This window comes from Poecilia reticulata, chromosome 12 (assembly GCF_904066995.2).
Source record: "Poecilia reticulata chromosome 12, P_reticulata-male-v2, whole genome shotgun sequence".
Classification (NCBI taxonomy): domain Eukaryota; kingdom Metazoa; phylum Chordata; class Actinopteri; order Cyprinodontiformes; family Poeciliidae; genus Poecilia; species Poecilia reticulata.
In genome coordinates, this window is record NC_088841.1 from 289485 (window position 1) to 305095 (window position 15611).

At 37.3% G+C, this 15611-nt stretch overlaps 1 protein-coding gene across 4 annotated transcripts; it reads right to left on the bottom strand.

Moving 5' to 3' along the window:
• Positions 1 to 55: 55 nt before the first annotated feature.
• On the bottom strand, positions 56 to 15374 carry nfil3 (nuclear factor, interleukin 3 regulated). 4 transcript variants are annotated; one of them, XM_081614025.1, is made up of 3 exons: positions 9970 to 10141; positions 5991 to 6120; positions 56 to 1655 (listed from the first exon to the last, which is right to left on the bottom strand). In XM_081614025.1, exon 3 carries the CDS (start codon positions 1578 to 1580, stop codon positions 429 to 431), a length of 1152 nt encoding a protein of 383 aa, XP_081470151.1. In that variant the 5' UTR covers positions 1581 to 1655; positions 5991 to 6120; positions 9970 to 10141; the 3' UTR covers positions 56 to 428. The 4 variants fall into 4 exon arrangements, with proteins under 4 accessions (XP_081470151.1, XP_081470153.1, XP_081470152.1 ...); XM_081614027.1 differs by lacking the exon at positions 9970 to 10141 and adding an exon at positions 9347 to 9440; XM_081614026.1 differs by lacking the exons at positions 5991 to 6120; positions 9970 to 10141 and adding an exon at positions 13100 to 15374.
• Positions 15375 to 15611: the final 237 nt, after the last annotated feature.

Here is a 15611-nt window from a genome sequence, read left to right on the forward strand (position 1 = left end):
AATACATGGCAAATAATTTAACTCTAAGTGTAGTCCTGAATAAACCCCTGAAACCTGAACTCTTAGCATATTTTAATGAACTGTGTTTTCCCCAAAAAATCACAAGTCTGGGAAAAATTTAACATTTAGTTTTTTTAAATTTACTCGATATCAGTGTTAACAATGCCACAAGTACTACTTAAAATCCAAAGTACAACAAGATCATATTTCATTCATTGTGATATGAACATCAGCATCTCTTTGATAAAGTCTACGCATTGATGCTTTTGGCTAACTTTGTTTCAGAATCTTTCTATGTTGTGGTTAATTTTGTCAAAGAGGTCAGTTTTGTTGACACAGTGCCAACACTTACGGATAGATATCCTCAGTATATGAGTGTTCATAGGAATTTACAATGGTTTTGAACTAGTATTGAGCTTAAGACTTGTTTATTCTGGCAGCCACTGTGTAGAAACGCTGCTTTCAGACCCACGGCTCCAGCCTTGCATGTTGGACACCTGTACAGACAAAGGACAGTGAGAAGGCTGCATGTATGCTGAGGAGTTCTGGAAGCACACTCCTTCTAAAATGCTGGCAGAAGAAGTCTTTCCAGAGGACTCATATTCAGGGTCAGTTGTCTCCATTTTAATTTGGATGGTTCTTGATTTGATTCGTAGTTTATGTGGCAAAGCTGAAGAACTGACATCTGGCACTTTGTGAGTAGAAACAATAACACTTCTTTGGTCAGCTACAGAAGGCCCCAATCCCTTAGGGACTTGCTGCTCATCGTCACCATCTGATGCTTTGCATAAAGAATTTTCATCTGAGTTCCTGAGCGAGTTACTGGATGACCTGGCAGTCTGCATGAATGATGCTGCTTGAGAGTAGACATCAGACAAATGGCTAACCTTGCAATTTTTGTAAAGTTTATATGGTGTACTAGTTTCCTGCCAGGTGGTATTTTCTTCTGGTTCTTCTTTAAAATCTGCTGTCCTATAGACAGTAAAGCTTGCTTGACTTGCAGCCCATGTTTCAGGCATGAGAGGTAAGTGTTTAATAGCTGATGCACAGCTTTTGCTTAGCTCTACATGTGCAAGATCTCTTTGGAATAAACTCTGGACAGCAGTGGGAGATATCAACTCTTCATGGGAGTTTACCGTGGGGGGACTAGATACATTTTGAACTTCTTGGGCATATGCTGATGAACTAACTAAGCCAAACTTCATTTTTAAAGACAGCAGTTCTGCCTTGAGGGAGGCATTTTCCTCTCCAAGTGCCATCAGCTTGTTTTCAAGGACCATGTCATTAATGCGTCTCTTCTCTCTTGAGCGCTTGGCAGCTTCATTGTTTTTGCGTCGTCTTTCCCAGTAAATGGTGTCTTTCTTTTCCTCTGGGATGAACTCGCGTTTTCTGCGGCATGTAGATTTAGTCTTGAAAGGAAATGATGAAATTTTGTGAGGTACAAGATTTTTGTTAGATCTGTGTAAAGCCACAGCAAGCACCAAGGCATCATCCCCACTGTATGTCTCACTGGAGTCAGTGTCTTGCTTGACTGATTGCATATTCTTAATGTCAGAGACAGTCAGTAAATTCAAAGGCATTAACTGTGAGCCATAATGATGTTCTGGAGCAGCAGTGACCTCTACACCGAATCAGTCCACTTGAATAGAAGAAATCTGTGAACAGACAATTAAAGAGAGATTATTTACCAATACAAAGCAAATAAAAAGCTCAAAAACTGTCAGGTTTTGTAAAGTTTATATATTTGTGTAATGGAAGGAGTGTCTTCATATGTTGGGAATAAGGGTCAATATCTTAAAAAGGTGAATTTATGTTCTCCAGGAAATCAATGCCATTTTACAACACAATCAAGTGAAATTGGGTTCTGTGTCTTTAATAAGTTCCTACCCATTCTGACACTCCCCCTTCACAACATCATCACAACAGTGCTTCTGCATGATGCTGTTTGCAGCTGTTCATAAGAGCACTGTAGTACACCTTGCAGTTCCACCAGGTGTTTGCTAATTGCTGCTGCCACTAATCTGGAACAGAACCTAAGCTGGGAACTGAAGGAGGAGCTTTAGGGAAATAGGCAATATTTTGGTTATTTATAAGTAAGTAAGTAAGTAAGTAAGTAAGTAAGTAAGTAAGTAAGTAAGCTTTATTTCTATAGCACTTTTCACAGACCAGGGTCACAAAGTGCTGCACAAAGTGTAAAAATAAAACAATTTAAAACAACATACAAACAATAAAACACAATATTACACTAAAAAGCAAGTTTAAAAAAGTGGGTCTTAAGTTGTTTCCTGAAAGTGTCTATGCAATGTAGAGATCGAATGGTGCAAGGTAAGTCATTCCATAGGCGGGGCGCCACAGCTTTAAAAGATCTGTCTCCACGAGTCTTAAAAAAGGTCAGAGGAACCATCAACAAGTTCAGATTCAACGACCTGAGGCTCCTAGTCGAAACATAAGGCTGTATGAGGTTCTTAATGTAGTCTGGCGTCTGTCCATGAAGAGCTCTAAAAGTCAGTACCAGGATTTTATAGTGCATCCTGTAAGATACAGGCAGCCAGTGCAAGCTTTTGAGGATGGGAGTAATATGTTCCCTCCTGTGGGTGCAGGTGAGCAGGCGTGCAGCAGAGTTTTGTACTACCTGCAGACGCATTAACTCCCTCTTATTAAGACATGTAAACAGACTGTTACAATAATCCAGTCTAGATGAGACAAAAGCATGAACAATCATCTCAAGCTCACCATAAGTCACCATTTTACGGAGTTTAGAAATGTTCCGAATTTGGAAAAAACTATTCCTAACAAGCTGATTTATGTGCCGCTCCATAGACATTGCTCCATCCATGAAGACACCCAAGTTGCGCAGGTTACTTTTAACTGTGCAGCTCAAGTTTCCAAGGTGCTGCTTAATTCCAGGCACAGCACTATCAGGAGCAACAATCAAGGTCTCAGTCTTACTGGAATTCAATAATAGGCTGTTTTCAGTGAACCATTTTGTCACTTCGGCCAAGCAACTAGTGAGAGTGCAAAGTTTATGCGGCTCACTAGGCTTGAAAGAGCAGTACAATTGAAGATCATCGGCGTACAGATGATAGGACACCTCACTAAACTTCTGCTATCATGATATCACTAAACACCTTCAACAGGGCTGTTTCAGTAGAATGAAACTCACGATACCCTGATTGAAAAGTGTCATAAATGTCATTCGCCTGAAAATATGATCTAAGTTGGATGCAGACCACCTTTTCCAGGACTTTTCCAAGAAAGGAATCTTGGATATTGGCCGGAAATTCTTGAGTTCATATTGTTTTGTCGTGTTGCAAGTGTTATAGGCACCCCGGCATGGTTGCCAAAGACGATTTAAGGATTTTCAAAGCAACACTCCAGGTATGCTTTTGATGAAAAAATAACATTATAACATGTTATAATGTACGGAACCCCCTAGGGGACATGGAGGGTTTTTTTCTTTTACATTATGTCGCAAAAGTATTGCGTTCCCTCGCAATAAGTTTTGCGTTTCCTCGCAATAAGTTTTGCGTTTCCTCGCAATATGCTTACTTTTGAGGAAATTTTTGTGCCACAATCCAAGAGCACGCATTTTCAGTCTGAATGCAGGTTTTCATGTCTTTTGTTCTCAAAACCTTTAATACGTTTGCTTATTTTCAAAGCAGGACTTCATGTCTTTCTTCTCAAAACTTGTAATGATTGTACTCAAAACTTCTCCTCACGCTCAAACTTAGTCTCTGCTTGGACTCTGCTCGCTTTTGAAAATGCCTTTTGTCACAGTCACCTGGCAACTTTTCAGCCAATATAATGAAAATGTGGTACTGGGTGCATTTGTTTCCGCCAAGCGGGTGTGTCTGTGTGGATAATATTGATTATAGCAGCCTGCGCCACCCACTGACTATGGGTGGTGTGCCATGACGGACTATCATGAGAATTAAGCTGTCAACATGCTGGCTCCGGTCTGATAACTTCAAAATCGTAAACTATGCTCCAACCGTTAGCATCCATGTTTACTTCCACAAACACAGAGCGTTGATTCTTTTTATGGTGGTTGGGAGAACACTGATGTTATTGCGCAACTCTACTGCCCACGCGGGACACTTTTAGGTCGTTTGCCCGTTCAGACTGCAGAACACATACATACAGTTTGCATTTATTTGGAAGTATGAACGGCCATGCCAAAAAAAAAAAATCCAATTTGACAAAAAATCAGAATTGGGTCACTTCAAGGTGTAGTGTGAACAGCACCATGCCTAAGTTTGAGTGAGAGGAGAAGTTTAGAGTACAATCATTACAAGTTTTGAGAAGAAATACACAAAGTCCTGCGTTCAAATTGAAAATGTAAGCAAAAGTATTAAAAGTTTTGAGAACCAAAGACATGAAATCCTGCTTTCAGACTGAAAACGTGTGTTCTTGGATTATGGCAGGAAAATACCCCCATACTTGCTGCAATATTTGCTGGTCCATTTTATAAATTGACTTACAAATGTCAATTTAAAATTTCAAATGTATATACGTTTAAAGAGCCTCAATGAAAACGTATTTATTATTAACTCTTTGGTGCAAAAAACTGATTGAAAATTGATTTATTCATTGCATGTTTATGTCTGCTTGTGTAAGGCTGAGATGGAACTGCATAGGAAAACGGCTCTTTAAACCAGTGGTCCCCAACCTTTTTCTTATCGCGGACCGGTCAAGACTTCGAAATTTTGCCGCTATGGTAAGGTTTACATACCCCTTCAAAATAAGATAGAGATCCACCACAAAAACGAACATTTTACTTTCTTGAAAATTTTAACTCACTATAATGACTAACGGGAGCCCTGAGATTGTTTCTCTGCAACGAAACGGTCCCATCTGGGAGTGATGAGAGACAATGACACCCGAGGTGTGTTGATTGAGCACAGCCTGCTTGGTCTCTACGTGGTGAAGCAGCTTGAAGCTTCATTGCCTCATTATCAGCCGGTCGCCGCATGTTACGCAGAGCGGCTTGTAATGTGGGACTCACCTACCGGTCCGGGATAAATCCATTCTCCTGTTTCTTCTCTGGGCCTTTTCCCGTTTGCAAAGAAACTTTCCAAATACATCTGATCTGTTTCTTACTCATTTTGCTGCTTGTGGGCTCAATGTTGACGCACAAGTAACCGAGAGAATCCGGTTAAAGGATTTTCAAAATAAAAGATCCTCCAGACTCAAATAATACATAAAACGGAAATATTTCACCATTTCTTGCGCGGCCCGCTACCAATTGGTCCACGGACCGGGGCTTGGGGACCACTGCTTTAAAACATTCAGACTACCAATACAAAACAGACAATCAAAACTGTCAGATGACTCATCCTGTGATAATAACTCAGAAATAGTCCAAATAGTTTTGATGTATTTTTTATTTCTTTCCTTTTTATGGAAAGTTTCTGATTATTTCATAGGTTTGAGGTGCATTTCTATACTAAAGAAAAATATATAAAACTTCAGATATTTCACTAAATATAAATGTACATGGAAAAACCTTTTGCAAAAGAAAAAAAATCCTACATGTCCCTTTGGGGACTCCGAAATAATGCAACTTTGTAAAATCAAACAAGTCGATTTTACATAGTCCTTTCCCACTGCCCTTTGCCTACTCAATTTTGTCTCTCCAAGGAGCCCTGCAAATTTTAAACAGACTTTGTTATTACAGTAAACAAATGACTGATTTCATGTTGGTGTTACCTAGAAATCAGTATTATTTGTACACTGAGAAATTTGCTGTTTTTATAATCATCTGTTTAAATTAGGCATCCATAGGGGTAATTTTCTGGAAGACTGGTGTGGAGATGTCCCCACCAACTTTGGCCAGACAGAGACAGTCCCCACCAATATTTCCTACACCTGTTTTCCTTTATGTGTCTTCCTCTATTTGCAGACAGTAGCTCAGCAGCAGCTGCTCGCTCTGTTCAAAGCATTAACAGCCAGTGCACGAATGCTTTTTAAAATTCCTTTGTAAAACATACCGTAAATGACAAGTTCGCTCAGTGATTAGTGGATTTGGACATCAGATGACTTGCGTGCATCACGGGCCATTTCTTTGCATTGAGTCAAGAATATTGGTTCTTGGGAAAATGATATAATCAAGCAAAGAATCTGAAAAGGAGACACAATGTTTTGCTATTTTGTCTATGACAGCAAGATAACAAGGTCCATGGGAATAACATTTCACAAGTCAGTAAAAAGTTTTAATTAAAAAAAATATTCATAATGTAGGGGGTATGTTAGTTATGCTATAGCTTGACTTTGACAAACTTAATGTGTACCTGTGCTGCACAGTTTGGTGTGTTTTGGTTCAGTTAACACAAAATAACGCAACCCACATATATTTTCTGACAGATAATTACAAGTTTTTAAATTAGATAATCAACCACTGCAAACATCAGGTTCTTAATGATCGCAAAGTTAACAATAAGCCTGGAAAATCAAAGAACATAAAACTGTAAGGGTCTAAATGTTTTGTTTGGGTGTTTTTACATATTTTTTGTGTGGGAAATGCTTTTGTTTTCAGGAATGTTGATTCCTGATACACTTGACTGCAACTTCTGCTCTGTGGCGCTGTTGTTTATTGGTTGCTATGGTAACATGACTGAGAAAAAAAGAATACAACCACCAGTTTTTCTATGTTTTTTTCCCTCCTCTGGACTAATTATATAATTTGTTCATAGATCCTGGCTGTATTCAGAGCAATGAAATAATTTTATAAAGCATGTGAGCCAAAGTTTATTTGGAAACCATGGTTCCTAGAGCAGCAGTTAGGTAAAATTAAATTATTGGCTAATATAATAGATAAATTTGCTTAGTCCTCTCTTGCATCTTGACAGAACTGACCGAAACCAAACTATTTATAAATTTATATGCAGCGAGAATACATATTTTACATATCCAAACAGCACTTTTCTCAGATTCCTCATTATTCTGGTTTTTGAAATCTATAATAACATTTTTATTGCTACGGAATCTAATCTTGATATCATTTAGCACTTGATAAAATCAGATAATAAAAGGCAACAATATTATTGTGATAATTCTTCACAAAAAATATTACTGAGTTGTGTAACTGTTTTCAACTATAGGCAAGCATTGAGCAAATATACACTCATTCCATAAATTACAATATGAAGGAAATGTTTCTTTCTTATGTTCCATCATCAAGTGAAAAATATTAGACGACTGATGTTTTGCATCTTTATACTGTTTAGTATGTCTAAAACCTGCTAAAAGGTTGTTATTTTCAAAAAGTATGATTAATCAGACAAGCCTAACCATGACATCTAATTTATTAAATATGACTGTATGGCATTCACATTTAAGTTTCAGTCATATTCTTAGCACAAAAAAGGCTTTCAATATCTGTGGGTGCTTCAGCACCCACCCCCCTCCTGGTCCCCACAATGCATCCCCACCAACTTGCAACACAAATTTACACCCTTATAGGTATCAAACTGTATATGATGCACAGCAGATATGCTAAGTAGCTAATATATAACCTGAAACTTCCAATTCAACTTAATTTGAATGATTGTGCCAGAGTCAGTATATCTTTATGTTTAAAAAACATACGTCACTAAAATCACTGTGTTGCCTTTGCATCGCAATATTTTTGTTTGATCATTTTAATCCAAAGAAAGGACAGAAACAGATCAGTTTTTGGTGAATTTAAAAAGAAAAAACGTTTTTGGTGAATAAAGTGGAGTAGACTTGCTGCTTGTCAGATGATGGAAAACATTGAAGTATCGTTTCTGCTTCAGCTCGGAGTCGCGGTTTAAGCAGAGAGGTAATGAAATACAACAGACACTGACAGGCCTCTGCGTCTGCCTTTCTCTGAAGAACTACTGAGGGGAGGAGACAGCCAGGTGAGGAAAAACTGTTCTTATCTGTCGATTCAGTATTATCATACAGACATTAGGCTGTTGTTGTTGTGCTATTAGCTAGCTGCTAGCTAACAACTTTACTAGCAACGCTAGATAACTAAAAAGCTTCTCCCCTGTATCTTTAATGATATCAGTCATTCTTCAGTATTTATTATGCAATAAGGCACATCGCCCATTCAAAACCTGTCATCTCCATAATGGATATATGTCCGATCTTCTAATTTTCTCTGCTACATAATGTACATTTCATTTATTCTAGCATTAGGTAAATGCATCTTGAAGGAGAATAACACTTAAATTAAAGTCCAACAAGGACATTCATTTAGAATGAAAAATAACTCACCCTGAATTACCATGATAGATATAATGTATGTAATAAAAGTGACATTAATGAAGGGGAAAAAACTCAATCCAACCTTTAAGTTTAGGGTCTGGTTCTCAGAGTATGAAGTTAAATGTGTTTCCCAATTACTCAATGAAAAAAAAACTACCCTCAGTTAAGTAAAATAAAATTGTAATCAAAACTTTTGGAATTGTAATGATTCCTTAAAAATCTTTTTTTAATTAAATAACTCATTTTTACCAAACAAACATTTATTTGCACACATCATAAATCTTTTGTTGTGATTTTAGGCCCTGCTCACGACGTCAAGTGAGAATCACAAGCAAAAAACTTAGAATAGCAAGAAAAGATTTCTGACTTGCACAAATAAAGTTTGTTTTGCAAAAAAGAAAATTCACTTCATGAGCCAAAAATTTGTGATTTATATATATATTTTTAATTTTTTTTAAGCAAAACCCAGTAGGTTTTTCTCATGGTGACATGCATTAACAATTTAATTTTTGCTTTTGTTTTTTTCGTTTTTCTGCATTTCCACGTTAAAGTTTGGTGCAGCTCTGCTCTCCTGAATGGACCGTCTTCATCTCCACTGCAAGTGTAGCAAACAGGCAGCTCTTTTTATAGATTACAGTCACTGAAAGGTTGCATTGTGCCCTTGTTTATATTTTTAATAGTGTAATTCTGTAAAGACAAAATATGTCTGGTGGTCCAGCTCTGATTTACATATCTTGCTAAATTGCGGGTTTGAATATTGCAAAACTTTCCTATAACAAAATAGACCTGCAGAAAGAAATTACTAATAAAATATCTTACATTTGCATAGTGTTATGCTCTATATGGAGATGTTCGTTAGCTTTGATTGTATATCTCACAATTTTGTAATTTATCATTTTTATTAAACTCTGAAAGCTGAGAGGCTTTAATATTCTGTCCTAGAATGAGGTTAGATGGGCCCTTTGTTGTTGTTGAGCCCCTGCCCCTGTAGCGGCCTCTGCACGGCCCTGGTAGCAACATACGTTTAATATGCCAAAGTTTCAACTAGAGTCGCAGATCAGGGTTTCCTACTGTACAATCTTCCAGCAGTTTTAGCCACAGGCTGTCAACTCACCTTATTGCTTCAAATTCCTTCATTATGTCGCCTGTATTTACAGAATTACTCGCCGTTGCTTCGCCTCCTGTTAGTGATTCTCTTGTCGTCATGCGGTTTTTATTCAGTGTCTATAACTATAAAAACCTGTTAGTTTTGCTACTGGAGAGCCGCCGTTTTGATTTAATGACCAGAAACGAGTCACATGCAGCAGAAAGACAAAACTAAGATTGAAATCTCTCGGTTGTGTGAAATCATCACCTGTTTCTCATGACAGGCTCCTGGTCCACATCGCCCTTAAACGTAACAGCACAAAAATCCCTCATCCCAACAGAATAACCAGGATTTGCCACCATCTGACCCATCATGCTTTTCTATGGTTACTCTGTTTCCCTCTGCCGCACCAAATTCTACAACAACGAGACAATTAACATAAAGCCTACGAAACACGAATCCAGCAATGTAATGGATTAAAAAAGTCACGAAATGATTCAATAGCCGACATTCTCGACTTAAGGAGGCGTTTCCTCAGCTCTCCTGTCTAGTTTATCAAAGGCAAGTGAAACGTAAGCTAAGCTATGTTTATATGTTAGAACTCTTTCAAATATCATCAGAAAATCAACATCGAACAATAAGATGTCTACCTTTTCCACCTCGATGAGTTTGGTCTTAGTTCCTATCACATAGTTCAAGATATGTGCGAAACTTTCCATTGGCTCAGGATCTTGATGAAATTCCTGCAAGTGACTGTTTTCCTTGGTTATATTCTTAATATGGCAGAGATCAGCTGAATGGCAGCTGAATCAGCCAATCAGAACTGTTTCCCAGCCCCTTCTGCTCTCACACAGGAAGTTGTTTCTCTTCTTCCTGCTTTATTGCTATTTTTACATTTACAAATAACAAGCACAGGAAAGAGACAAACAATGACGATATAATACAAAACAATTGATAAAGTATATCAGGTATGGCGAACCTGCAGCTTTTTGAGGATGTCAGTCAGTGTTGAAGGCAACACTGACAAAAGCGTTGCCTTTAATTAAAATATTTTTTTAATTAAACATTTTGAACAATTGGACAGAATCACGTGGCAAGAAGATATCAAATCTTACAGGTTTAAGGCACACATAAAAATATGAGATGAAAGAAAAAATGTGACAGTAAACAGAGAAAAAAAGAAAAACAAACATATTTCTCATCAAATAAATTCAGCTCATTATAGGCATCAAATAGCTGTTTTATATACTTTCTTTTCATCCGTTTTAAGACTCTTGAGGGTTTGTCCATCAGAAGGCTTTTAAAGGTTGAAAAGTCTGGTTTTCTATTTTCCCATTTACAGGAGTGGATGAAACATTTGGCAATGATCAGCAGGTAGTAATTTCTTTTGTCTCTGAGGGTCGTTCCAAATATTCCATCCTCTCTTTTTAAAGGAAGAGTTTTTTGTTGAGATCCAGTCCTGAAAGTTTCCACAAAATGTTCCAGTGTGAACAGAAAAAGACATGATCTGTTGTTTCAATATCCTTGTCGCAAAAGGTACAACTGCTAGTGTCAAAGTTGAATCTTTATCGTAATAATTCCCTCTATGGACAAATGTTATTGAGAATTTTTAAATTGACTTCTTTAGTTTTCAAGGGTTTTTAAGGTAAGCAGTTCTCCACTCATTAATCTCTGAATCAGAAAACAAATTTTAAAAATGGAGTTTCTATTTGGTCCTACATTAAATATAAAATTAGTTAGATGCTGACACATCTGTTACAGTTTTGTGTATGTTTTCCACAATGTTTCACTGTTGGCATAAGTATTATTTGATAACCGTAATACATGTCCAATGCAATGTTGAACATTCAGGCAGAATGTTAAAAAGCAGTCATTGCCCAGCATAATACCAGAAAACCATAATCATTTCCTCTAAGTTATTTTGCTCTTTCACATTACATAAGTGAAACATTGCTGTTGCAGCATTTTCAATATTTATTCACAAAAAATTATTTTCAACCAAATATATTCTGTAGAAGATGTAGCACACATGTTTCAATGCTGATATGTTACAAATTATGAACAATATATTACAAATCAGGCTATTATGTGAAACACAAAACTTTCTCATAGCCAGGATTACAAACAGCTGACTGAAGTGCAAATATTGTAAATATTTTCAGATCATCATACACTTAGCACAAACTGATGGCCGTATCTGTCAGAGAGTATGTGCTGTCATTGCCACATGCTTTTATTTAATCAGCAACATAACATCATGATGTAGAAGTTAGATCGTCATACACTTTGCTATTAACAGCTGTATGACATCCCGACTTCTTAGTTAACCATTCAGACCATCATCAAGAAACCGAGAGGCGAGTTTTAGACAGGGGGTGTTTGTAGTTTAACTGACAGCTCCTCTAAATGCCGCAGGCGTCTTAATGCACATGCGTACTCACTGCATGTCTGCTATTATGACCGCACATGATGATCTGACAGAACATCTTGGTTTTATCATTGCTACCTTGTCAGATTTTCTTACCATAGCATAGTTAGATAGCTATGTCTACTTGTCAGTGCTACCTGTCTAAAACTGCTACCGTCATGTTTACAAATCAAAAACTATAACTGGTTGTGTTAATATTAAAAATCATCATTGGATAGCATTCATTGAGTGACGGGACTGAAATGGAAGCTTAGGAGTTATGCTTAGCATAGTATTGGAACAATTTATATTCACAACGAAACCACAAGAATTTCTCTTCCTTCATCAGAATTTCCTACCCGTTTAAAATGAAAAGCTATCACAGATGTATGCACTACTCCTTGTGTTAGAATATCCTACCTTTAGAAAATACAGTAGTTGATGTTGATGTTAGTAGTTGTGCTAAAATCCTTAGTCGGCATGTCCTACTTGTATACGGGATAGTACATTCTGTTGCATCAAATCCCTTCATCTACCTTTAGAAAATATAGTGGTAGCATTTGTTGATGCACTTAATCTTTTCATCACAATACCCAACTTTAACAAAATACTTAGGTAGCACATTTTGTTGCTCCAATTCCCTTTATTTGAATTTCCTACGTTTCATGAAATACAGAGGTATATATTGATTAACTAAATTCCTACATCAGAATATCCTACCTTTTAAAAATATTTAAAAGACAGGTGTTTGTAAGAAGTGTTTGCAATAATATATACTGAATCAAACAGTATCAGACAGGGGAAACAAGTTTTATTTAAATTAAATTTAACACAGACCTCAAAAATAAAGATACTCCCTTATGTCAAAATTTAATTAATCGAGTTTGATGGATTAAAAAGCCACACCCAAATAAAAAATCTATGCTATCGCCTCGGCCATCTGTTGAATCTGCGTCATATAATGCTTATCGTATCAAACATCTGTTTTAATAAGGTTTTATATGGCCTTATCTCTTTAATAATACTATATAAAACCCTTATCATATCAAACATGTGTTTTAATTGTATATTTTGAGCCTTATCATTGTATTAAATTCTTATCGTGAATTTCCAGATTTAAATTAAGCTCTTATCGAAATAAAACAGACAAGATTCTGGAACCTTCTATTAAATCAAACTCTTATCTTAATCAGACAGACAAAATATTTTCCCCTCCCCCATGGAAAGCTCTAGAAAATACATCCTCCCTGAGTTATGCAACTATCCCCCAGTTGGGGGTAGACTCCACCCCCAACTGCTCTTATCTTCCTGCTCCCTTTTTATGACAGCTGATGCTTCATCCTCTACACTCCTGGATAGAAATCTGGTCTTACCTCCGTCAGCGTTCGAATCCTCGATTCAGCACCAGATTCCTACGTTCCAGGACTCCGAGCATGTTACGTCTGACTCCAAAGGATCACGCTCTGCGTCTGCTGAAGCTGCTTCATCCGGTGTGGGGATAAAACACGGCCCGGTGTGACCCAGAGGAACCTCCCTTCTCTGTCAGACTTCAAGCTCAGTCTATTAAATTCCAGTCCATAAATTGGATGGTTCCTGGAAGTCCACCTTTTTTTGTCCAAGAGAAAACCTGAAGACAAAAGGCAGCAGGTTGTGAAGTGAGGTGGAGAAGCTGGTCTGCTAACATCCAACTCAACTGCTTGAAGCTCCAAAACGTTAGATGGGAATCCCACCAACGGACCCGGCTCTATGCATCACCCCAAGAAGTAATTGGTCAAATCATGAGAGTTGGACAAAGTTTCCTCTTTTTTTTTTATTCCATTCATGTAAATTTAATCAAATAAAGAACATTTATCTCCACTTCCAAGCCTGCATCCACTCAGTCACTTCATTCCAGTCAAGGTTGATGAAGAAATTAAGATCATGGAAATTTGGAGTCACTATACTCAATCGTCAAGCATTTATTAAATCATGTTAATTGTTATATTAATTTCAAATCAGAATTAAAAACAGAGAATAGTTTATTTCATAAACATAAATGTTTCGGTGTTTAACTTCCTCACCGTTTCTTTCTCTGCTGCTCTCAGCTGGTATCTGATGAACCGTCCTCCACTCTGTCACTTCAGCCAACCAACTTGGCTCTGGGTGAATAAGGTCCAAATAATTGAGTCACTACCTACTAAATTGTCTAATACTAATATTTTGATTTTATAGTAAATAAAAAAAATAAAATTTAAATAAGGAAGGATGGTTTAAGTTTGTGGACAACTGATCCATATTTTGAACTTTGAGAGCTTTTCTTTCTCTGTGCTGCACCAGCTGCTGAGCTCAGCCTGTATCAGATAAACCAACAGCCCCTCTGCATCAGTCACTACTCCCCAGATAAGGATAGCAAATAATAAAAGTCAAGGATATGTGGAACCGGTAAACTGTCAACCATCAATATATTTTAGAATAATAATAAGACAAGTATATTACAATAGTTTAATCCTATGAACAAATGTTTGCTGTTTCTTTCTCTGTGCTGCACTCAGCTTGTATCAGATAACTCAGCAGTCTCTCTCCAGCAGCCGTTGCTTATTAAAAAATAAAAGTCGACCTACGTTTTCGCATCCACCTGAATAATGTGTTGTTGCGCCACTGAAGATGATTTAAGTCTTTGTATTTTATTGAATATTATATGTTGTATTATGTCATATCTTCAGTTAAATTTAAAATATATTTGATATACAGTCAATAAAAAATGTGAACATGTTCCATAAAGTGAAAATTTAAGTGAATGTGTTTGGAATGAGGATGCTTGTGGACCTTTTTCCCAACAGATTTTTATAAAAACAAAAAAAAAAGAAGAAACAAAAAGTTCTTACAATATTTTGAAATTTAACCTGTTATGCTTTTTTGACAAAATTCTCCTGCAGTAGAAAAAAATGAAGTAAACTCTACATTTACAGCGAACCCTTGTTTTTCTTAAGGGTTGCGTTCCGAAAATAACCCGTGAGGCGAAATCCGTGACGTAGTTACCTTCATTTTTTTAGTTATTACACACCATAAATAAATACTCTACATTGAAACCAAATAACAAAACCTGTTTTCAGGTCAGCGGATGTGCATCAATCAGGCCTTATTAATGTGATCCAGAGTGACGTCATTAACGCGTCTCCTCCAACCCGCCCGCCAGATTCACAGCTGGATCTGCGGCAGAGCGACGGATCTCATCAAACGAGCCTCCTGTCGGGTTCTGCTGCCTCTGGCCACTTTATTTCCAGCAGACATTGAAAGTTTCCGTTTCCTTCTCCTGAATGACCAATCTGTATTAAATACGTAACTTTATTGGCACTCAGGTAGAGAAGAAGCGCAGAGACAGTTTACCAATCATACAGCCAATCAGGACGCAGAACACTGTGAAAAAAAAACTGCACAAAAAAAATCTACGAAGCAGCGATACCGTGAAAGGTTATAGCGAGGGTATATATGAAATAATTTATAAAAGGCAACTGAGTAATTTGTAGAATGGCTGCATATATGAGTTTATTTATGTGTATTGTAACAGGTGGAACCACCAGGGGTCGCTGCCTCCACATCTGAGCGCCCATAAAAGGGAAGCTGTCGGGACTGTTGGCAGATTGTCAATCTCCTCTGTGTTGGACCAGGTGTGTTGGCCCACGCCTTCCACTGTTTGTCATCAGGTTTGTGTGTGCTTTTTATTGTAAAGACAAACAGAGGAACAAACCAAACAAAGCCTACCTGCAGCGTCGATCAACCACACGCCCAGGTAAAGCACTTGTCAAATTACAACATGTAGTGTGGCCCTATATAAAGAACACCAAACACTGAGTTGATATAAATCAAATTAAAAGAGTTTTGTCTTTACAATAAAAAGCACACACA